At 42.9% G+C, this 23,187-nt stretch overlaps 1 protein-coding gene across 5 annotated transcripts in view; it reads left to right on the top strand.

Moving 5' to 3' along the window:
* Positions 1 to 23,187, top strand: part of STAT3 (signal transducer and activator of transcription 3) — a 308,823-nt gene that overhangs the window by 111,783 nt on the left and 173,853 nt on the right. For 4 of the 5 annotated variants that reach the window (XM_063959434.1, XM_063959433.1, XM_063959430.1 and 1 more), the window contains exons 2-3: positions 12,732 to 12,875; positions 13,664 to 13,808. In XM_063959434.1, the coding sequence (XP_063815504.1) occupies positions 12,748 to 12,875; positions 13,664 to 13,808 (273 nt within the window). In that variant the 5' untranslated portion in view covers positions 12,732 to 12,747. Of the gene's footprint in view, positions 1 to 10,224; positions 10,325 to 12,731; positions 12,876 to 13,663; positions 13,809 to 23,187 lie in introns of those variants that run through there. The other variant, XM_063959431.1, reaches the window with a different exon arrangement.

The following is a 23,187-nucleotide window of genomic DNA, read 5'->3' as shown; positions in this document are numbered from 1 at the left end:
AAAAACAATAAAAGGGAGAGGGGAGTCGACAGCTGCTTTCGATCTTCAAGGCTCAGGTGCCGCCTCAGTCCTCCTGGAACAGACACTCCAGTGATACAACTTCTACCGTCTGTTCCTTATCACGGGACTTCTCTGGGTCAGCAACCTTTTTGCAGTGGGATGAATGGACCCAAGTCTCTCTCTCAGCAACCTTCAATGCTGTGGTGCTAGTCAATAAGACCTGGTATGGTCCTTCCCATCTATCAATAAGACAACCTGAGCGTAGAAAATTTCGTATCATTACATAATCCCCAGGTTCAATGTCATGACAATTACTATCTGGTAAATCAGGAATCACCAACTTCAGATTATCATTTTGATTCCTCAACTGTTTACTCATGTTAATCAAGTACTTTACAGTTACTTCATTGTTACATTTCAAATCATCCTGAGGGTTAATCATGACATGCGGTTGTCGACCAAACAGAATTTCAAAAGGGGACAGATTAAGAGGGGACCTGGGAGTGGTTCTGATGCTATACAAAACAATGGGTAAAGCTTCTGGCCACGTCAATCCTGTCTCTGCCATTACTTTACTCAATTTATTTTTAATAGTGCTGTTCACTCTTTCGACCTTCGCGCTCGCCTGTGGACGGTACGGAGTGTGCAGCTTGCTATCAATTCCCATCAACTTACACATTCCTTGAAAGACATCACCTGTAAAATGGGTACCCCTATCACTTTCAATGATTCTAGGGATACCATATCTACATACAAATTCCTGCACAATTTTCTTAGCTGTAAACATAGCGGTATTTGTAGCTGCTGGAAAAGCTTCGACCCAATTCGAGAAAACATCTATACAGACAAGTACATATTTCAAATTTCGACATGGGGGTAATTGAATGAAGTCAATTTGTATTACCTGGAAAGGGCCGCCGGCAGGTGGGATATGGGATGGTTCTGTAGGTATTGCTTTTCCAATATTCTTTCTCAGACAGGTAAGGCATGACATTGCTCTTTTACTCGCATGAGAGGAGAATCCTGGGGCGCACCAGTATGCTCTTACCAATTTGCACATCCCCTCCTTGCCTAGATGAGTCAGCCCGTGAGCTGCTTCAGCCAGACATGGAAGGTATGCCCTGGGGGCCACTGGTTTACCATGTCCATCCGTCCAGAGCCCTGAGGACTCCTGGCCATATCCCTTTGCCTTCCAGACTGCTCTTTCCTGTGTGGAACACAAATTCTGCATCTCACACAACTTCTGTGTGTTGATGGTATTAAATACCATCAGTTGTGTGGTGTCTGTCTGTATGGGAGTAGCAGCTGCAAGCTTTGCGGCTTCGTCTGCTCGGCTGTTACCAAGGGATACTGGGTCTTGGCTATATGTATGTGCTTTACATTTGATAACAGCCACTCTGTTGGGTTCCTGTATCGCTGTTAGAAGCCTTTTTATATATGCTGCATGCGCTATCGGTGTACCAGCCGCCGTCATGAAATTTCTGAGGCGCCATAAGGCTCCGAAATCATGTACTACCCCGAAGGCGTATCTAGAATCGGTGTAGATATTGGCTGACTTACCCTTAGCCAATTCACATGCTCTGGTTAGGGCGACCAGTTCAGCAACCTGGGCTGAGTGAGGTGGGCCTAGCGGTTCCGCTTCTATGGTGTCTTGGTCATCTACGACTGCGTATCCAGTACACAAGTCTCCCGAGTCTGACTGTCTATGACAACTACCGTCAGTGTAGAACGTGAGTTCTGCATCTTCCAGTGGATTGTCACTGATGTCAGGCCTTGCGGTAAAATTTTGGGTCAAATATTCCATACAATCATGTGTATCTTCCTTTGCATTAAATCCTCCTTCCCCATCACTCTCACCTTCCACCCTTTGTGCCTGACCAGGCACACCTGGGAGAAAAGTTGCAGGATTTAATGCGCTGCATCTCCTTATGGTGATGTTTACTGGGGCCATTAATGCCAATTCCCATCTTGTAAACCTTGCAGATGAGACGTGTCTGGTTTGGGCAGAATTCAATAAGGCAGATACCGCATGCGGTGTATGGATTGTGAGGTTGTGGCCTAGCACGACATCTTCGCTTTTCGTCACTAGCAATGCTATCGCCGCAACGCTGCGCAAGCATGTGGGGAGGGATCGCGCTACCGTGTCTAGCTGAGCGCTGTAGTATGCAACTGGCCTGCTGGCGTCACCGTGTTTTTGGGTTAGTACACCTGCTGCGCACCCAGCACTTTCTGTTCCGTATAGTTCAAAGGGTTTCCCATAGTCTGGCATACCTAGTGCTGGTGCCTGCGTTAGACACTGTTTGAGTCTCTCAAATGCTGTTTCAGATTCGTCTGTATGCGAAATCCGATCAGGTTTGTTTGAGGAGACCATTTCCTGCAAAGGTAGCGCCAATATGGAAAACCCTGGGATCCAATTACGGCAATACCCACACATTCCTAAAAACGTCCTGATCTGTTGCTGGGTTTGTGGCAGTGTCATGTCTCTAATGGCTTGGATTCTATCAGCGGTCAGGTGTCTCAGTCCTTGTGTTAGACAGTGTCCCAAATATTTTACCTTAGTCTGGCATAATTGTAACTTGTCTTTGGAAACCTTGTGACCTGTGTCTGAAAGATGAAACAGGAGCTGTTTCGTATCCTTCAGGGAAGCTTCCAGTGAATCTGAACACAGCAGTAAATCATCCACATACTGTATCAATACTGATCCACTCTCTGGTTGGAAAGACTGTAAACAATCATGCAAAGCCTGAGAAAATATACTTGGACTATCTATGAAACCTTGGGGTAACCGCGTCCACGTGTATTGGACTCCTCTGTATGTGAATGCAAACAAATATTGGCTGTCAGGGTGCAGAGGTACCGAAAAGAAAGCGGAGCAGAGGTCAATAACAGTGAAAAATTTGGCAGTGGGAGGAATTTGCATTAGGATGACAGCTGGATTAGGCACTACGGGGAACTGACTCTCAACTATTTTGTTAATCCCCCTTAGATCCTGCACTAGCCTGTAACCCCTCCCCCCACTCTTTTTAACAGGGAAGATGGGACTATTTGCTGTGCTGGACGTTCTTACTAGAATGCCCTGTTGTAGCAAGCGCTCTATTACGGGAAAAACTCCTAACTCCACCTCTGGCTTCAGAGGATACTGTGGGATTTTTGGAGCTATCCTACCATCTTTTACTTGTACAATTACTGGAGCTACGTTTGCCATTAATCCAGTGTCCTGTCCATCTTTTGTCCAAAGTGACTCTGGTATCTGAGATGTCATCTCTTCTACTTGGGATGGATTCCTATTTGTCATAATGGAATGTGACATTAATTTTGATGGGGAGTCTAACATGTCTCGTACCTCCTGAGCGTGATTCTCAGGTATGTCCAAGAATACACCTTCAGGAGTACAATAAATGACGCAACCCATTTTACATAGTAAGTCTCTACCCAGGAGATTAGTTGGTGCCGATGCAGCCAGCAAAAAGGAATGCTTGGTATGCAAAGGCCCTATTGTAATCTCGGCTGGTTTGCTAACAGGGTAGTGCTGGACTACTCCTGTTACTCCCATGGCTGGAATTGTCCTACCAGTGGTTCTCATGCCCACTGTCGAATTTATCACTGACTTGGCCGCCCCTGTGTCTACAAGAAAGTTTAAAGTTTTACCAGCTACATTGATTGCAATCTCTGGTTCGCTTCCAAGACTAGCAATCAACTTAACTGGGTGCAGATTACAGGTATGGCCACACCCCTATTGGGTATGTTGACCTCCCTGAATCCCGCTGGCAGCGACTACTTGTGAGGGGGTTAGCTGGGAACTACCAGAGGCATGCCAATCTCTGTTCGGGGGATATCTTTTTGTTTCCCCTGTATGTGGCTCAAAACTCCGCCTCTGTGGACCCTGCTCCCAATGTCGTGTGTCGTGTCGTTGTCTAGGGGGTTGAAAAGATCTTTGTACACTCTTTGTTCTACATTCTCGTGCATAGTGTCCCGGTCTGTTACAAGAAAAACATGTCATTACACTTGCCTTACCCACAGGATTCGGTGGTACATACGCAGGCTGCCTTGTGGTCAGCGCCTGTATACTTACGGACATCAACTTATCACTTTGCGACTCCCTGTGCCTAGTGATGTTTCTGTCGTGATCAATAGCAGCCTCTCTCAATGTGGACACTGACAGACCTCGCCAACATGGTTGTGTGGTCTGTACCCTAGCTTTTAATGTTTCTTTCAAACCATCCATCAGTACAGATACTGCTACTTCTCGATGGTTTGGGTTGGTCTTAATGTCTTCTATACCAGTGTACTTTGCCATTTCTAATAGTGCCCGGTGAAAATATTCTGTTGCCGTTTCGGACTCCTTTTGCTTAATGGAAAATATTTTATTCCATTTAACAACGGCTGGGAAATACTCTTTTAGCTGTAAATTTATCCTTTTTACATTATCCTTGTTGTACACGTCTGTAAGCGGTACATCTTTATCCAATGCGCAGTCAACTAAGAATTGAGTTGCGTCGACATTGGAAGGTAAACAAGCTCTTAGCAGTATCTGCCAATCCTTGTTGTTGGGTTCTACAGTGTTACCTAGATCCCTGATGTATTTTTGGCTAGCAACTAAGTCTTTCCTGGGGTCAGGAAATTCGGACACTATTGTTCTTAATTCCATTCGGGAAAATGGAGTGTACATGGCAATGTTCCTTATGGGAGTGGCTCCAGACACATCTGTTTTTCCATTGGGAACTGCTATTACCCTTACAGGAGCAATTCTAACAGCCTCATTCTGCGTAGATTCTACAACTTGTGGTACAATTGTTTCAGTGTAGTGCATGGTGCCGTACTTACCCGTTGACACGACCTCACCTATCCCTCCGCTAGGGGCTTTCACTAATCTCGTGGGTGTCGCTGTGCCTACTGTGGTCTCTGCTATGGTGGCCGCAAGAGAGAGAGCTGAAATTGTTGCCGAATCTTCTTCTTGATCACACTCCTGAGGAAGGTTCAAAACAGGGTACAACTTGCACGGGTTAATAATTGCATGAGTTACTTGGTTAACATCATTTACATTTACAGGGTTACTAAGTGTTTGTGTTTTACAACCCAGTGCGTTTCTCTCCGCAATCAACTTCTCTCCTGCAATGTATGGTGGAGGAGGAGCTGTGGCTATCAGCTTCCTGACTGCCCCAGATCCTGCCGCCAGAGCCAAACCTCTCTGTATCTCACCTTCCTGGTGCCATAACTGTAAATAATCATGATGTTGAATTCGTCTCTTTGTTGATTTTACGAGACATATCCTCCTCCTTAAATTTTGTAACACGTCTGGACTGAAGCTACCTATTCTTGGGAATTTGTCCCTGTCTTGTACAGTCATTCTCTCCCATTCATCACATAAAGATTCTGTGTGACTTCCGTATTTTTCACACATGATGTATCTTGCCGACCCGACTGGTCGGTTCTCTGAATCAACCCGAACCGAGGTTGATCGCCCCCTACCTGAACAACTGGCCCCCATAATCTGCAGGTGTTGCTTATTCCTCCTTGGATCTTTATATCAAGGTTTTCAGCGAACCCTTACAGCAAACCAAATTATTCAAAAATAGGCCGGCGGTGGCGGTTTACCGAGTACCCCACTCACTCGCCCACCTCGACCAATACGACCTGATCACACCGACGTGGTGCTGGCGTACTCGATACAGGGCCCTACCAAAAGAACCTTCGGTTTACTGGAACATATGAGGGTTACCCGCAGGACACTTACTCTTTCCAGTAAAGGTGGGGTTGTTAGATAGTTCCTGAGTGACCAGCGAACTTCCCTTTAAAAATAAAAAATTACACAAATCACGTCAGAATGTACAAATAGCGTTTGTGACCACTTTACTCTAATGGTATTAGGTCAGATTACTAACTACTGCACACAATTACGTGCGGTCCAATCGTTCAGTACATAAGCACTACCTGTTATGTACTGAGAGATTTAATGGAATCGATGTTTCCGGCCGCGATTCCTTCAGCAAGAGCTTATGGCCTATATGGGTTCTGCACCAACACCCCAGGCGTTGTGCCTCTTGTACCTTTATAGCGGACCTCTTTGTCTATTTTACCTGTTACCTTATGACCTCCTGGTCTGTTACCGTCTGTTAATGACCTCCTGGTCTGTTACCTTATGACCTCCTGGTCTGTTACCTTATGGTCCGCTATACTCTAATGCTCAAATATTATTTAACCAAGGATGCCTCCCTAGCCACCGTATATGTCACTTACACGTGTGTCCCTTGACGAGTACCCGACTTTCCTTTTGGTTCAACCTCTAAGTTATATAAACTTATGTGATAAAAACACACTCACTCAACACATGTACACTTTGTTTCTATATCTATTTCTGCGCAGAAATTGTCTTCAGTCCAACTGTGTTACCAATTAGGAGCAGGATCTGTTAAACTAAATTTCAGATTTTTCCAAAAATAGATTTGCGTTATTTACCGCGTCGCGTTATTTACCGCTGTGCGTTACTTATCGCCTTTGCGCTAATTATCGCTTTGCGCTAATTCAACTTTTCGTGACTTGAGCTACGTGGGCGTAACCAGACGCTACGTTGCGTAATGTACGCTGCGTGCGTCTGCCGTTTGGATTGCGTACGCAAGTCTTTTGTTAGGGACACGTGTACGCAAAACAAAGATCCACCGTAACACAATTTCTACCTTTATCAATGTAGATGATCCCTGATCATCTACCGCACACCACACTGACTGCCTTATCTCCCAGACAAGCCGTGTGTTGGTCTATACTTTAACTATTACCTCTACTATGAAATAACAGCAAATCTCTTTTAGCACTTTCTATCAACTATAAAACTTGGCAAACAGGAATAGTGATATACGAAATTTGAAAAAGAAATGCAGATAAATGTATGCGTGCGTGTATACGCAAGACAGAAGAGAAATAAAACAGTTTTAAAAGACACAAGCGTTTTGTTCTTACTTCCGGTTCCCGGATTCCTTCAGCACTCTTTATCTAAGCGAAGCAGACGCTTATCCCGTCAGCACTGCGAGACAACCTCCCACCCTTTGCTGGAGGGATAATGTCTGCTGATCTACCTAGTGCAGATATGAGAAGGATCGGACGAGTCCCCAATTGACAATGCTAAATTCCTTTGTCGTATAAACAACCCTTTATGAAGTCTAAGAACACTGTACGCTGCTTACTTAAGAAGTACCGTAATGGTACGCTAGTTGCGTAACGATCGCTCAGCCGTAGGCGAGACGCTCAAGCGTCACGTTCGCTCACGGCCCAGTGATCACAGGACACGTTATTGGTTATGACTAGAGTAATGATTCGCTATGGCGTAGCGGACGCTCGAGACCACGAGGAGATCACCAGCGGCGCAGACGCTCACAACGCTATACCTTTATGTCTAAACCTTATACCAATGAAATTCACAGAATACCTTAATGTGAGTACAGGGTGTAAGTGCAACCTTGTGTAACCTGACTAACTACAAAGCTGCTTGAGCGTCACCGACGCTCAAGTGAACACTTAACACTATAGGAAATACACAGATACTGGTTTAGGGTCCAAAGCCTATTAACTGTATTATATCTAATATACTTGTAAAAGGGGATAACAGTACAAATGATACACTACAATATAACAGAGACTTCCTAACCAAAATACAATACTATCTAATACAATACAATACTAGTCTAGGGGAGATGTGAGAGAAAAGAGAAAGGAGAGAGAGAGAGAGAAATGGAGAGAGATGAGAGAAATTTGCTCACAGTAAGACAATGATTACGGAGAGAAACTTACGCACAAGGGTAAACGATCGCATGCGCCTGGACATCCAGCACCCGATTTTCAGCAATGAGAACCGTTGAAGAGTGAGAGCTGGATGTGGTCGGCCTGCCTATTTATGCCCCACACACAATGCAATCTCATAGTCCCTACAATCCCATTGTCCATTGGACGTCGGAATTCGGCCCTGCATCATAACAAAAGGTCATAGGTTGATTCATACAGGTGGGCTGTGACGATTTCAAACAGCTCAGGTGGGTGGGGAACTAGGTTTCCCGCCGCATACCTGAGCATGAGTAAATAGTAGAAATGGACATAAACTTCTTATGTCCATAACTATTCGCACGAGCGATTAATACGCTCCAAACCAACACCGGAATATTGCTATTTAAATACTCTTCCGATGGGTACCAAACACTACTGCATGACTCCTGTTAGACCCTTCCTACGATACAAAGAGGGATTCCTCAGCTCAGGGACATTCTATGTTAACCAAACTTTCAGAATCTATCAAAGGGACCATGATCTACAAACTACATTATTACTGAAAATATGTAACGAATGAGTCGCACGCTACGATTACATAAACTCTACCGTAAATACGCATACCGTGCGCCCGCGGGTGCACGCTATTGCGGGTATGCGCCTTCACGGGAGAGCGTACGCATGCGCAGCGCGGACCAGTGTGCGGTGCAAATATGGCAGTGTGTATGGGGATATTTTTCTGACTTTGACAGTGGCCACAAGTTGGGTGACATCGATTGGCTGGCATCTGAAAAAAACTTTTTAATCACCCCAATAGATCTAGTTGTTGGCCTAATTGTAGTAATTTTGTTTTCTATTTGGTCATAGACATTGGACATGTAAGACTATTAGGTCAAGTAGAATGACTGAATGTTTTGAAATTCCGTTAGTGTGGACAGCTAATGACCTAGATTAAAATTGTGAAAGTAGTAGCCAGTAAATTGCTGTTTTATTCACAACCAGTTGCATTTGTTGTACCCCTATGCTCGGCTGCACAGAAAGCCTTGCAGTTTGAGTTCCTCCTGGAACTGCAAATCATATCCACCACTCTGAATTAAATTCTCCCAAAAAGTTTATTCTATATATAACCTATCACAAACAATCTTACAGAGGCTGCTAATTAGAGGTCTGTAGCTTGCACTTGGGTAACAACACCATGAGCAGTGCTTTAGTATTGTGTGCAGGGGCGTAGGGAGGGGTGGCTCCAGTGCAGCGCAAGCTCCAGGTGCCGAAAATATATTACAAGGCACCGTCCAACTCCGCCGGCACCAGCTGCCCGGCCACCTGGCCGCTCACAGCTGTTCAATCACTAACAGCTGGCTGAGCTGTTTCCTCCCTCTGTGTTCCCAAGTGCAGAGTCATGCGTGTGGCATCATGACATCACAGCGCATGTGTGTGTGTGTGATGTCATATGGGTAGAGACGCTGCTGGAGAGGAGCAGGGACACACAGCGTATTTATAAAAATAAATAAAAAAGTAACTGAAAAGAGGTGCATTCTGGTTGCACAGCTGTGCCTGCCTGATTCTATTTAGTAAAATGTCTTGTAAAAAAATAAATAAAAATATATATATATAATTTGTGTGTATGTATATGTGTGTGTATATGTATGTGTGTATATATATATATATATATATATATATATATATATATATATATATATATGTATGTGTGTGTATGTGTATATATATATATATATATATATATATATATATATATATATATATATATGTATGTATGTATGTGTATATATATATATATATATCTATATAATATATAATATAATATAATTTAGTATGTATATTTATCACCTGACAGAAGTGCCACACATTAAAGGGCACGGAAACATTGCTGCATGCTTGCATTATATATTAATTGTTTTATGCGGACACGCTGCACCATTTGACATTATACTGGGAGAGCAGGACCCGATGATAATGTGTGTGTGTGTGTGTGTGTGTGTGTGTATATAATATATTGCGTCACATCCCCAATTCAGTACAGGGGTGAGGGCGCCAAAACAAACCCATGCTCCAGGCACCATGGCACCTAGCTACACCTCTGATTGTTTGTCACTATTTTCTGTAGTTAGTATTACTATCCTTCTTAAATATGTTTACTATCTACTATAACAATGATTATTTAGACCAGAACAGCTACATTACATTGCGGAGCCCTAATATTCATAGCAGCAACGTGTATTTTCTAGCTGACCTGTCTGTATTATCATCCTGTGTTTGTATATGGATTACTGGCAGACTCCACCTCCCCTCTTACTGGAAGTGTTTGATACTGTCTGGAACAAGGAACATGCGTCTCCCTGCTTTCTGTTCTGTATACATACACGCAGTATGCTGCACTGCTCCCAAAGCTGATTATTGTCCTCTCCACTCCTCATACTCTGCACAATGCAGAAAATGGGCCAGGCCACATACTGAGTGCTAAGTACATATGTCACAGCTGATCGGAAACCAGGACACTGGGCAGGACAAGCTGGTCTCATTTGTGGTCTCCTTTCTAATTTACAGCTTGCTGGTAAGGCTGCTGATCTATTTTTTTTTTTTTTTTAAGTTTTGCTTATATGAAAATGTATGTTTAAATGATCTATTCTGTAACTCACTACTGTCTAGGAGTACGTATAGTTCCATGTTTATGGGCAGTGTTATTTGAAACGTGGTTGATTCTTAATTTGACTTTGGCCAAGAGTAGTATATATCACAGGAAAGTTGATAAATGCATTTATACAGTTGGTTGTTTACAGAATGATTAATGCCATATGTTATTCTTAGTCGGTCTATTGCCTAAACACGCTGGATGCAGCCATTTTGTGGGCTGAGCTACTTTTCTTGACTATGTTTACGTTTGTAGTGTGACAGGCTAAGTGATATGTCTTCTGCCTTACAGAGTGTATCAGCTGATTGATCAATAAGTGGGAGGTTTGTATAGGAATATCACATTTAAGGCTGGCAGATGGTGTAAAGTATCTGAAGAACGCTCATGAAACTGTACAGATATAGATTTTAGTACCTTTGACATCACTGTTGGCATTTGGAACTGTACAAATTATTTTCTAACGTTGTGCTTAGTTTCATCCTAAAGCATGCAAATCAAAGCACATCGCAACCCTGTAAAAGAATTTAAAAAATAAATTGTCCTGATTTGTAGGGGTCTAAATTTACTAGCCATTATTTATGGGTTAAACACTTAATGTTGAGGACTTTTTTTTCTTCCTTGTGCTGAGCTTATATTGACTGATTTATGAATTACTCACATTCTTTTTGTGCAACACCCACACAACTTGAACCTTTTTCAGAACACTTTGCACTCTAAAGAAAATAATGGTGTTTTAGGACTATACAAACTGGATGCATAGTAGTTACAGAAGGTGGAAAATAGCAAAAAACAAAAAAAAACACCTTTTTCAAACATTATACTAAATGAAAGTTTTGCAAGATGTTCACTTATAGGCCCTACACACTAAGTGATAACACTGAAAGATATGAACGTTCTTGTTCATTAATCAGTGTGTGGGCACCAACGATGAATGATGCACGGCCCCAAGCTCCGTTCATCGTTGGTGCTGGCTCGTTTATACATGCTGACCAATATGGACAATCTCGTCCATATCAACATGCAGGGCTATGGGGCCAGGTGACGGGGGGAGTGAAGAAACTTATGCCGCCACGTCGGATGTCGGGCACCTCGGTGGAAAATGCCCGGTGTTTAAAGCCCATTAACCTGCATTTCTATACCACAATAAGTGTGTGTGTTGTGTTTTTTTGTTTTGTTCTGTTTTTTTGATCTTCCACACAGCTTGTATGTTTCTAGTATATTAAGAGGGCAATTCAGTTTTTTCCCCATGACTGCTACTAGATGCTAATCTATTGTTGCTCTGTTCTTGCGTCAGTGCTGAAATATTTCTTCTCGCAGCCACCTGAGCTGGCGAGCAGAAGTGTGCAAAACCTTTTTTGGGTGGGGAGCAGGGTTGGGTATGAAATCCCAGCAGACTGTCAGAATTCTGACAGCGGCATTCTGAAGGTTAAAATACTGATGGGTACCAGTAAGTATTTTAATCCTAAATCTAACCTAACCCCGTCCCCCAGCTCCTCATCCACAGCCTAACCCCAATCAAAGTATTTACCTTTGGAATTCTTTAAGCTTCTGAGTGTTGGGATTCCACTGTCTGTATTCTGACCGCATCCTGCAGAGCAATACACACTAATCCACATGTGCAGTGAAGCCCTGTTTCGGCTTTTCATTTTGAACTGAATGTCTAATAAGACTTCACTGTGCATGCTTAACAGGACTGAGCTGTGGTCTCGGGAGTGAATTATTTTTATTTATTTATTTTTTCTGGCCGGGTCCCTTAACAGCCACGTGGTCTGCTCTAGGGGGCTGATTCAGACCTGATCGCACGCAGGCGTTTTTTGCAGTGCTGCAATCGGGTAGTTGCCGCCTACAGGGGGAGGGGGTGTTCGCTTTGCAGGGGTGCACAGCTCAGGACTTACTCAGCCGCTGCGTCAATCTGGCCTTGAGCTGACTTCAGGAACCCTCCCGTCAAACGGCTGGACACGCCTGTGTTCTCCCGGGCACTCCTTAAAAACGGTCAGTTGACACTCACAAACGGCCTCTTCCTGTCAATCTTCTTGCGATCGCTTTTTTCGTTAAATCTGTCTGTCCGGCGACCCCCGTTGCCAGCGGAGCATACACATGCGCAGTTCAGACCTGATCGCACTGCTGCAAAAAAGGCTAGCGTGCGATCGGGTCTGAATGACCCCCAAGGAGTAGTTACTAACAGCTAACTAACATCTTGACTTTGATTTCAGCAGAAAGTGAGAGTCCAATTATCTAAAGAACATAACTGCTTCGTTTCTAATTCAATAAATAGATATTTTATAGAAACTTTCCTTGTAAAAATGTAATCACAAGTTTCCTCTTTCAGACCTCCGTGCCACAAGATGACGCAGTGGAATCAGTTGCAGCAGCTGGACACCAGATACCTGGAACAGTTGCATCAGCTGTACAGTGACAGCTTTCCCATGGAGCTGCGCCAGTTCCTTGCTCCATGGATTGAGAGCCAAGATTGGTAAAGTGACAGTCTCTCTTTTTTGTTGATTAGGTGAAGAGCAACAAAGTGTTCAGATTTCACACATAACATTCTTATTGTTAGATTAAACTTCTTGTAGCTGGAACATTTTATTCATAAACCAGACATCACCCAACTAAAAAAACCATGGTGATCTTGGGACTTCTACAGCTGTTCAGCTGCTTTGCCAGCTGAGTTAGTAACAGTTGCTTTTTCTAAGCATTAAAGTTTGCAGAGGGTGAAGGTAAGCGACATGCCCTGAACGATTACTGCAGTTTGTACCCTCGGCAAGATTTAAAGTGGTTAATAATAGATTAAATGTTTTATTTGCCTTTAGGTTCTGATAACTTTAATCATCCTGTGGTAGACTTCTGACTTGTCTCTGGGCTTTTTTTGTCTTTTATAAGACTTGAATCCTAGAGTGGTTTATCAGAGAGGTTGATGCTGTGTGTTTATGTAACTACACAAGTATTTCCAGACTTTTTGTCTGTCCAGTATATCCTACACGAGTACATAGAGAATGGTTATGCAAGCACCGTCTATCCAGCTGTTGTGGAATTACAAGTCCCAATATACCCAGCTAGTCAGAGGCTCATAAGCCTTGCTGATGCTTGCAGTAAACTTTAACATAGAAGTGTGTGTTATAATGGAAAGGGAAAAGTACAACAGCCACAGTTGTAGATGTGTCCATTGCAGCACACCTTTCCCACACATCACAGATCTGACTGAGGTTTGGTGATAGAGAATTTAAGTGTGTGCGTTAAAACGTTGTAATATTTGCTCTACAGGGGTTTTGCTGCCAGTAAAGAGTCTCATGCAACTCTGGTCTTCCACAACCTTCTTGGGGAGATAGATCAGCAATACAGTAGGTTCCTGCAGGAATCTAATGTCCTCTATCAACACAACCTGAGGCGGATAAAGCAGTTTCTGCAGGTAATGAAAGCTTGTGTGTCCGTGTACTGCAAGTGTGTATTCAGAGCATGAGGCCAGTGCATATAGTGGCCATCATTTACAGACACTATACATATATCAGCTAGTATTCCATTCTCTACACTGTGCTGTCATGCACATCATGGTAGAATAGATAACCTTACATCGGTAATTTTGTGGCATACCTCTATGGGGTCCAAGAGAATATTGTCAATGTTGGTGGTCTGATGGCATTTCCCAGGCATAGCCCGCATTCAGATACCCACCTAGAAGAATAGTGGACATTTAATCTTTCAGTAACATTCAGACAGAAATGTTTCTTTAGTAAACTATAATTTTGCTAGAATTGTGGTTTCAAATGACTGTATAACACTAGGACATTATGTACTTCTTTAGCTGACAGATGTTATGGAATTGCAGTTCTGAAATGGCTGGAGAGGCATAGGTTAGACCTGAACTATCATGGTGGGGGGACATATGATGGGGGACATATGATGGTGTAGAGAGCATCCTTTAGTACCTTGGCACGTCAAAATATTCAATATGGTTTATTTTCTGCTCTTCTTTTCTATTACCCACAGCACAGGGTGTTTTTCTTTGACAGTGCTTTATTTAAGATCTCCTCATAATACTTGATATTGCAGTTGTGTTAGGAAGGTGCTGTTATCTATACTATATCCTACTCCCAATGTGGGATTACCCCTCATTTACTGGCTTGAATTTGGGGGGGGGGGGGGGGTGTATAGGCATTGGCAGTATAAAAAGGTAAGTGACTCCTATCTCACACTGTAGTTAGCTGCGCCCACCTGTGTGATCCTATGACTGATGTGGAGTACAGGCTCTGGGCTTGCTTGTTAGGCGGGTGTAGGAGGGCAGCTTCTCAACACTGCACAGCAGGCCAACCCTAATCAGGCTATCACTACCTGAGAGGTGACTGATTTACGTTTTATATACTCTGGAGAAAAGTTCAGATATCAAGACTGTTAAGGCTCTCCTCCTTGGCTGGCTTATACCCCTTTTCCACTAGCTAAAGTTACCCATGTTTTTGCACGGTGGCGCGCATTGACACGGGTTTTTAGTAAGTGAAAACAGCTCAACATGGGTTGAGTGACCCTGGAATCCTACCCGGGTAGCTACCTGGGTTGAACACCGTAATGACCTGGGTAATTGTGCTGTGGAAACGGTCATTACCCGTGTTTTCAGACCCGAGTAACGCTCTGAGATGATGATTGGTGCTTCTGGGGCACAGGAAGATGATGTCATCCCTGGTCTCTTAATCACACCCCCAGATGAATCTGCTTAAACAAAGTGCCTGACAAAATATCTGTTGGGCATTATTAGATTTCCTCTTCATGAGATAGGATTATAGCGTTCTCCTTGCTGGCTAGGTCTTGGAAATATTACTTTTTTGACTTGGACTGATCCTGGGAATGGTCGGATTCTCAGTTATCTCATGAAGATGACGTAGCAGAGTCATCAGACATTTCAGTTGCTTATGTTTCCTCCTTTACTACCATTGCTACATGATCTTGCTGGCTGTAGTGATGAGACTATTTACTTTTTGGACAAGGACTAAATCCTAACAAGTTTCAGGTTACACAGAGTAGTCCCTTTTTATCCCTTACCCTAAGAGGATACATATTATTGAAAGGTTCTACTAAAGTTGGGCACTTAGTGGGTGATTTGTGAGCAAAGCAAAAATACTAATTAACTTTGTATCTGGAACAAACCATGTTGCAATGGAAGGGGTGGAAATACTCGCACATTTTGGTTTTTACATGCTGGATAAATACTGGTTATTTTTGCATGTAGCTCACGAATACTAGGTAGCTTTATTTTTGCAATGCAATTTAAAATCTCTATGCATGTGTTAAAGGTACAGAGTTACCTGCTCTTTTTTTTTGCTCTCAATTCAGAATCAGCCCCTTAGTGCAGTGTCCTAGTTCACCACTATTCTGATCCCAAGTTCAACAGCCTTTCAGTATAGTACAGATGAGAAAAATCTGAGCCCAATATGACATCCATAACCACCTCTGTCAACTTCTGAAAGGTTTACAGTCAGGGATGCATTCAACCAAGGTTATTATAATTCAGAGTGACATCTGTATATTTATAGGATATGGCTCTGAAGGCTCTGTCTCAAAGACTGAATTTTAGATTCAGTGATCTCTGCTCTGTTTCAGTCCTCTCATATGCTGGCAAGGGTCTGGCGTTAGATGTTAGTAATGCTTATGAAGGTCAACAGAGGGGAAAAAATAAAATAAAAAAAATCTGTTGACCAGACCCTCAGATAAAGTCTTGAGGACATGCAGATTCTTGTGGAATCCTGTCTGCACTCCACTGTCCCACTTCAGATTCTTATGTAAGGGGCATTAGGTATTGTGGTTATACCATCAGTCTCCTCTGAAAACCACCCATATATTTATTCAATATGGGCTCTCCTATAGATAAGGCAAAGTGCCAGGCGCTCTGAGAAGCTTTCACACACAATTTAATCATGGATGTGACCATACCAGTGCCTGTATAACAGAGGGACAGGCTTCTATTCAAACCTTTTCTGGTCTTAAAACCAAATGAATCCTTTTGTCACCTATGTTCAGTTAAACAGGTTCAAGTGAAATCCATTATTGGTGGTATGGAGTTGGACGCGTTCATGGTTGCCTTGGATGGTAAAGATGCTTATTTCCAATTTGGGAAGGTTACAAATGATATCTTGAGTTTGTTGTTCAGTCTTTCGATTTCCAGTTTTGACTTCTCCCTGTTGGCCTACTTATGTTCCACAGGTGTTCGTTCACTCATGGGTGCTTTTCTGAGATCACGGGCTGTGACGATTATTCATTACCTGGGCAATCTATTGATCAAGACAAAGTCTCCGACGCATATTTCCGTGTTGTCGACAAACATTATAGAATCTTGAGCTGCTCTAAGACAAAAGATTACCTTTTATTATGAATTTTTAATAGCCCCATGTGATTTTAGCTTGATTTTTCAGTGTATTCCTCTTGCACTTCTTCCACTCATTGTCATAGGTAAAGTAAGAAGGAATTGAGTGCTGATGGTGGGGCTTGATTGGCAAAGATCTTTTTGGGATCTTGGTGAGTACTGCCTCTCGAAGATAGGATCTGTTAAATCAGGGATCCTTTTACCTTCAGGTATTAGAGCTGCTGTCTTTAATGGTGTGGCAGTCCTGATCCTTAATAAAAATGGGATATCTAAGAGTTATAGGGACCATGCTGAGAGCTTTTATTATAGGAGCTGGTGCACTTATTTTTCTCCTTGCGAGAAGAGGGGGTTTCATGATACTACTTTCCAGTTAGCTAGCGTGTTCCTGTTTTTTCCTGGATAGTTTAAAAGTGAGTTTCTTTAAGGCTCTGTACGGTCTTCTCGAACTGATGGCTTTCTTACCTGCAGACTTTTTTGCATGGTGATACATTTGCGACCGTAATACATTGTCATTAGTCCCTTGGATTTTACGTTTTAGTAATGACTGCATTAAAACTAGTGATGTGCACCGGAAATTTTTCGGGTTTTGGATTCGTTTCCGCGGCCGTGTTTTGGGTTCGGACGCGTTTTGGTAAAACCTCCCTGAAAATTTTTTGTCGGATTCGGATGTGTTTTGGATTCGGGTGTTTTTTTTACAAAAAACCCTCAAAAACAGCTTAAATCATAGAATTTGGGGGTCATTTTGATCCCATAGTATTAACCTCAATAACCATAATTTCCACTCATTTCCAGTCTATTCTGAACACCTCACACCTCACAATATTATTTTTAGTCCTAAAATTTGCACCAAGGTCGCGGGATAGCTAAGCGACCCAAGTGGCCGACACAAACACCTGGCCCACCTAGGAGTGGCACTGCAGTTTTCTAGCGAGAGGATGAGTGCTTCCATCCTCATGTGAATCTGAACCACTAGCCATGAACATAGGCCAGGGCCTCAGCCGTTCCTTGCCACTCCGTGTCGTAAATGGCATATTGGCAGGTTTACGCTTCTCATCAGATGCTTTTGATTTTTGTGTTATTTTACTGAACTATTGTAGTATACTTGACGACACAGGTAGAGCAATGGACTACTATACCGTACGTGTGTGTATGTATGTGTGTGTGCATATGTATGTGTGTGTGTGTGTGTGTGTGTGTATATGTATGTGTGTATATGTATATATGTGTATATATGTGTGTGTGTATATATGTATATATATGTGTGTGTGTGTGTATATATATATATATATATATATATATATATATATATATATATATATATATATATTATGCACACACGTGGTCAGCAAAATTCTGCACTGTCCTCCTACTATATAATACTGCGCACAACTAATATGCACCACAGGTATGGATGGATAGTATACTTGACGACAACACAGAGGTAGGTAGAGCAGTGGCCTACTGTACCGTACTGCTATATAATACTGGTGGTCACTGGTCAGCAAAATTCTGCACTGTCCTCCTATACTACAATGCATCACAGGTATGGAGCGTTTTTCAGGCAGAGAACGTAGATATTTGCAAGCACACTGAGCACAGATATTTGCAAGCACACTGAGCACAGATATTTGCAAGCACACTGAGCACAGATAGCAAGCACACTGAGCACAGATATTTGCAAGCACACTGAGCACAGATATTTGCAAGCACACTGAGCACAGATATTTGCAAGCACACTGAGCACAGAAACTGAGAGAACGCTGCACGTCCTCTCCCTATCATCTCCAATGCACAAGTGAAAATGGCAGCGACGCGCGGCTCCTTATATGGAATACGAATCTCGCGAGAATCTGACAGCGGGATGATGACTTTCGGGCGCGCTTGGGTTAACCGAGCAAGGCTGGAGGATCCGAGTTTGCCTGGAACCGTGTAAAATGGGTGAAGTTCGGGGGGGTTCGAATTCTGAGAAACCGAACCCGCTCATCACTAATTAAAACCTCTCCTTTTGAACCATTAGATAGTGAATTCTCCCATTGATTTTTTTAAATCTTATTGCTATTTCAGTTTTAGGTCAGGAAAAGCTATTGCTTTAAATGTGCGCGCATATTCTACTATGTCAGTATGTGTCTTTTGGACATATTGGCCTCAGTGTTTTTTCTTTTTACAGAGTGTAACAAGTTTAATTCTTTTTTTTGTCTAAGGATGCCAGTTTTGGCAGTAATGTCTTGCTCTTTGCAAAACTATAAGCATACTAGCCCAAAGGGGCAGAATTGGTATGCCCCTATTGTCCAGTGTCCATTGCATATATAAAAAGGAGACCGGAATTTTACTTATATTAAAATTTTATTTTCTATGAATTCATTTGAGGACATTGAAGATCACAGATTGTAGATTTCTTGTAAATTTTGCCAAGTCAGATGTATTATTTTTATTTTATTTTCAAGTGATAGGTTTGTCTGTTTCTTCCTGGTTCTCTTCAGTTGGGCTTGATTAGAAAATTAATGGAATTGACCTGAATCTACTCCATGCTCCATTGCCAAGTGTCCACCAATTGATTCAGATAAAATCATTTAACTGAAGTATAGAACAAAAATGGTTTTTAGTTTAACATGTATTTTACAGCTGTTTTAATTTAATCAGGGGTGCAGAGCAGGATTTTATTTTTGACCATTTAAAAAAAAAAAAAAAAAAAAATTCTCATTACTATTTTACCCCCCTCCCCCTTAGCTATAGTACAGGTTGAGTATCCCATATCCAAATATTCCGAAATACGGAATATTCCGAAATACGGACTTTTTTGAGTGAGAGTGAGATAGTGAAAACTTTGTTTTCTGATGGCTCACTGTAGACAAACTTTGTTTAATACACAAAGTTATTAAAAATATTGTATTAAATGACCTTCAGGCTGTGTGTATAAGGTGTATATGAAACATAAATGAATTGTGTGAATGTACACACACTTTGTGCATTAAACAAAGTTATAAAAAATATTGGCTAAAATTACCTTCAGGCTGTGTGTATAAGGTGTATATGAAACATAAATGCATTCTGTGCTTAGATTTAGGTCCCATCACCATGATATCTCATTATGGTATGCAATTATTCCAAAATACGGAAAAATCCCATATCCAAAATACCTCTGGTCCCAAGCATTTTGGATAAGGGAGACTCAACCTGTATTATTTTTCTACTACATTGCTGGACCATGCCCAGAAACTCCTGCAGAGACTAATATATTCCTGTCCCACTGTGTGGGCTGATTCATATAGCTAATAGCACTACTTTTACTTTCATTTCTTATTCTATCTGCAGTGTCATGCTTATAGCATGCATGCCTCTGTGAGCTCCTAGCCACATATTAGCAGTACGCTAATCACATACATGTGTCTCTGACATAGCTACGTGCCACAAATTAGCAGTACAATTGAAGGCCTGAATGAGCGTTATCATCCAAATGTGTTTTAACTAGAAATAAAATCTCAACATAGTTGCTAAAGTCAAATACTTTTGGTACTTTTGGCAGTGTGGACAGGTGCAAAGTCCTGCTGGAAAATGAAGTCCGCATCTCCATAAAACTTGTCTGCTGAAGGAAGCATGAAGTGCTGTAAAATGTCCTGGTAGACTTCTGTGTTGACTCTGAACTTAATAAAGGACAGTGGACCAACACCAGCAGATGACACATACCACCCAACTGTCCCGATTTGCGCGGGCCTGTCTCGCTGTCCCTCCCACGGGCCGCAGTTTCCTGTGGTGGGGGGATGGGGGACAGTTGGGAGGCTCCTGATCATTCGCTGCTCTGCTCAGTTGAGAGCAGAGCAGCGGTGAATAGAAGTCTATTCCAGTGAGCTAGAGGGAGTGGGGGCATGGCCAGCAGCTCTCAGAGCGCTGGCCATGCCCCCTCAGTGACGAAAACGGGGCCGTGGCTCACGATCACGGACCCTCTGAAGCCACGCCCCCTTCCCCATAGACCACGCCCCCCAGATGTCCCTCGTTCCGGTCCTTAAATGTTGGGAGGTATGGATGACATGGCTCCCCAAATCAATACAGACTGTGGAAACTTCACACTGGACTTAAAGCATCTTGGATTGTGTGCCTCTCCATACTTCCTCCATACTCTGGGACCTTGGGTTCCAAATGAGATGCAAAATTTGCTCTCATGAGAAAAGAGGACTTTGGACCACTGAGCAACAGACTAGTTCTTTGTTTCTTTAGCCCAGGTAAGACGCTTCTGACGCTGTTTGTTGTTCAGGAGTGGCTTGACAAGAGGAATACGACATTTGAAAACCATGTCCAGGATCTGTGTGTGGTGGCTCCTGATGCATTAACTCCACCCTCAGTCCGCTTCTTGTGAAGCTTCCCCACACTTTTGAATGGCCTTTTCCTGACAATCCTCTCCAGGCTCTTTATGGGGCATTGCCAAGAGAAAGAAGAGAGACATGAGACTGAACAATGCAGAATAGCTGAAGGCCGCTATTGAAGCATCCTGGTCTTCCATAACACCTCAGCAGTGCCACAGGCTGATAGAATCCATGCCACGCTGCATTGAGGCAGTAATTCATGCAAAAGGGGCCAAAACCAAGTACTGAGTACATATGCATGATTATACTTTTCAGAGGGACGACATTTCTGTATTTAAAATCCTTTTCATTTTTCTTTTTTTTAATTGATTTTATGTAGTAATCTAATTTTCTGAGATTTTGGATTTGGGGTTATCTTAAGCTGTAAACCACAATCATCAAAATTATAACAAATAAAGGCTTGAAATATCTCACTTTTGCATGTAATGAGTCTATATAATAGATTTCCCTTTTTCTCTAACGTCCTAGTGGATGCTGGGGACTCCGAAAGGACCATGGGGAATAGCGGCTCCGCAGGAGACTGGGCACAAAAGTAAAAGCTTTAGGACTACCTGGTGTGCACTGGCTCCTCCCCCTATGACCCTCCTCCAAGCCTCAGTTAGATTTTTGTGCCCGAACGAGAAGGGTGCATACTAAGGGGCTCTCCTGAGCTGCTTCGAGTAAAAGTTTAAAGTAGGTTTTTTATTTTCAGTGAGACCTGCTGGCAACAGGCTCACTGCACCGAGGGACTAAGGGGAGAAGAAGCGAACTCACCTGCGTGCAGAGTGGATTGGGCTTCTTAGGCTACTGGACATTAGCTCCAGAGGGACGATCACAGGCCCAGCCATGGATGGGTCCCAGAGCCGCGCCGCCGGCCCCCTTACAGAGCCAGAAGACTGAAGAGGTCCGGAAAATCGGCGGCAGAAGACGTCCTGTCTTCAATAAGGTAGCGCACAGCACCGCAGCTGTGCGCCATTGCTCTCAGCACACTTCACACTCCGGTCACTGAGGGTGCAGGGCGCTGGGGGGGGGGCGCCCTGAGACGCAATAAAAACACCTTTTTTGGCAAAAAATACATCACATATAGCTCCTGGGCTATATGGATGCATTTAACCCCTGCCAATTTTTCCATAAAAAAGCGGGAGAAAGGCTGCCGAGAAGGGGGCGGAGCCTATCTCCTCAGCACACTGGCGCCATTTTTTCCTCACAGCTCCGTTGGAGGAAGGCTCCCTGACTCTCCCCTGCAGTCCTGAACTACAGAAACAGGGTAAAACAAGAGAGGGGGGGCACTAATTTGGCAGATAAATATATACAGCAGCTATATCAGGGAAAAACACTTATATAAGGTTATCCCTATATATATATATATATATATATATATATATATATATATATATATATATATATATATATATATATATATATATATATATATATATATATATATATATATATATATATATATATAGCGCTCTGGTGTGTGCTGGCAAACTCTCCCTCTGTCTCCCCAAAGGGCTAGTGGGGTCCTGTCCTCTGTCAGAGCATTCCCTGTGTGTGTGCTGTGTGTCGGTACGTTGTGTCGACATGTATGAGGAGGAAAATGGTGTGGAGGCGGAGCAATTGCCTGTGTTAGTGATGCCTAGGGAGTCGACACCTGACTGGATGGTCTTATGGAAAGAATTACGTGATAGTGTCAGCACTTTACAAAAGACTGTTGACGACATGAGACAGCCGGCAAATCAGTTAATACCTGTACAGGCGTCTCAAACACCGTCAGGGGCTCTAAAACGCCCGTTACCTCAGGTCGATACAGACACTGACACGGACACTGACTCCAGTGTCGACGGTGAGGAAACAAACGTATTTCCAGTAGGGCCACACGTTACATGATCACGGCAATGAAGGAGGTTTTGAACATTTCTGATACTACAAGTACCACAAAAAAGGGTATTATGTGGGGTGTGAAAAAACTACCCGTAGTTTTTCCTGAATCAGATGAATTAAATGAGGTGTGTGATGAAGCGTGGGTTTCCCCCGATAAAAAAAACTGCTAATTTCTAAAAAATTATTGGCATTATACCCTTTCCCGCCAGAGGTTAGGG

This window comes from Pseudophryne corroboree, chromosome 3 (assembly GCF_028390025.1).
Source record: "Pseudophryne corroboree isolate aPseCor3 chromosome 3, aPseCor3.hap2, whole genome shotgun sequence".
NCBI classification, from domain to species: Eukaryota; Metazoa; Chordata; class Amphibia; order Anura; family Myobatrachidae; genus Pseudophryne; species Pseudophryne corroboree.
This window is presented reverse-complemented; position numbering and strand designations above follow the sequence as displayed.